Here is a 1444-nt window from a genome sequence, read left to right on the forward strand (position 1 = left end):
CCTCTGCCTTTAGTTTATTCCAGTCTTCCATGGAAGACCACGCACCAGAAAGTGGAACCCGCCTGGAGAGTAGAGGACCCTGCCTGGACACCAGAGCTCCGTCCTAAGGGATTCGGGCTGCGGCATTCACCAACCCATATTCATATCGCAAGGCGCAACCCCCTCCCCAGTGTGCCCTGGCAACACCCCCGGGTCCTTTACCCCTGTGGTGCACCGAGCAGCCCCTGGCACCTGTCCCAGGCAGGATGAACCACACCGTGGTCACTCAGTTCATCATGCTGGGGCTCACCCAGAACCCAGAGTTGCAGGGTGTACTCTTCTGTGTCCTCCTCCTCATCTACATGGTTGCGTTCCTGGGCAACATGCTCATTGTGGTCGCCATCATCTGCAATGCCGCGCTGCACACGCCCATGTACATACTCCTGCTGGGGCTGGCCATCGTGGACATTGTCTGCACCAATAGCATCATCCCCGAGGTGCTGTGGACCATGCTGTCCACGGACAGCACCATCTCCTACAGCAGCTGCATGTCCCAGCTCTTCTTCTTCACCTGGTCCCTGGGGGCCGAGATGGTGCTCTTTACCACCATGGCCTATGACCGCTACGTGGCCATCTGCTTCCCCCTTCATTACAGCACCATCATGAACCCCTGCACGTGCGTGGCCTTGCTCAGCCTTGTCATGGCCATCGCCGTCACCAACTCCTGGGTGCACACGGGTCTCATCCTGAGGCTCACCTTCTGTGGGCCGAATACCATTGACCACTTCTTCTGTGAGATACCCCCGCTGCTGACCCTGTCCTGCAGCCCTGTGAGGATCAACGAGGTGATGGTGTACATAGCTGACATCACCCTGGCTGTGGGGGACTTCACGCTGACCTGCATCTCCTACGGCTTCATCATCAGGGCCATCCTGCGCATCCGCTCCGCAGAGGGCAAAAAGAAGGCTTTCTCCACCTGCTCATCCCACCTCATTGTGGTGTCCCTCTACTACTGCCCCGTGATCTACACCTACATCCGCCCCGCCTCCAGCTACACCTTCGAGAAGGACAAGGTGGTGGCTGCACTCTACACCCTGGTGACGCCCATGCTGAACCCCATTGTGTACAGCTTCCGCAACAAGGAGATGCAGGCGGGGGTCAGGAAGGTGCTTTTGAAGCATTAGCGGGTTCAGGGGGCATGACCTCTCTCCTCTGGAGTCGGTGTCACACGTCTCAGGCTTGAGGGGCTTTCATAGCTCTGTCCCCAGTTTCCCTTCCTGATGCTTCTTCCTGTCCCTGGTCTTCTCCACAACTCCGTTCTCCTCTTGTGAACATGTTTATGATGCCACACACACAGCACACTCACAAACACACCTCACTGCATTCTCCCAGTGTGTGTAAAATGCACACCTACAATTCACCTGTGTGCATGGACACAGTGACTTACAGCAGCCTGCGTGTCCCA

General features: G+C 57.1%; 1 protein-coding gene across 1 annotated transcript; it reads left to right on the forward strand.

Annotated features, from left to right (window-relative positions):
• Positions 1-245: 245 nt before the first annotated feature.
• On the forward strand, positions 246-1163 carry LOC308649610 (olfactory receptor 13G1-like; the record flags this gene model as incomplete). The annotated part of the gene is made up of 1 exon (XM_081295295.1): positions 246-1163. One exon carries the CDS (start codon positions 246-248, stop codon positions 1161-1163), a length of 918 nt encoding a protein of 305 aa, XP_081151421.1.
• Positions 1164-1444: the final 281 nt, after the last annotated feature.

This window comes from Spermophilus citellus (genome assembly GCF_964194105.1).
Source record: "Spermophilus citellus genome assembly, chromosome: 1".
Taxonomy (NCBI): Eukaryota; Metazoa; Chordata; class Mammalia; order Rodentia; family Sciuridae; genus Spermophilus; species Spermophilus citellus.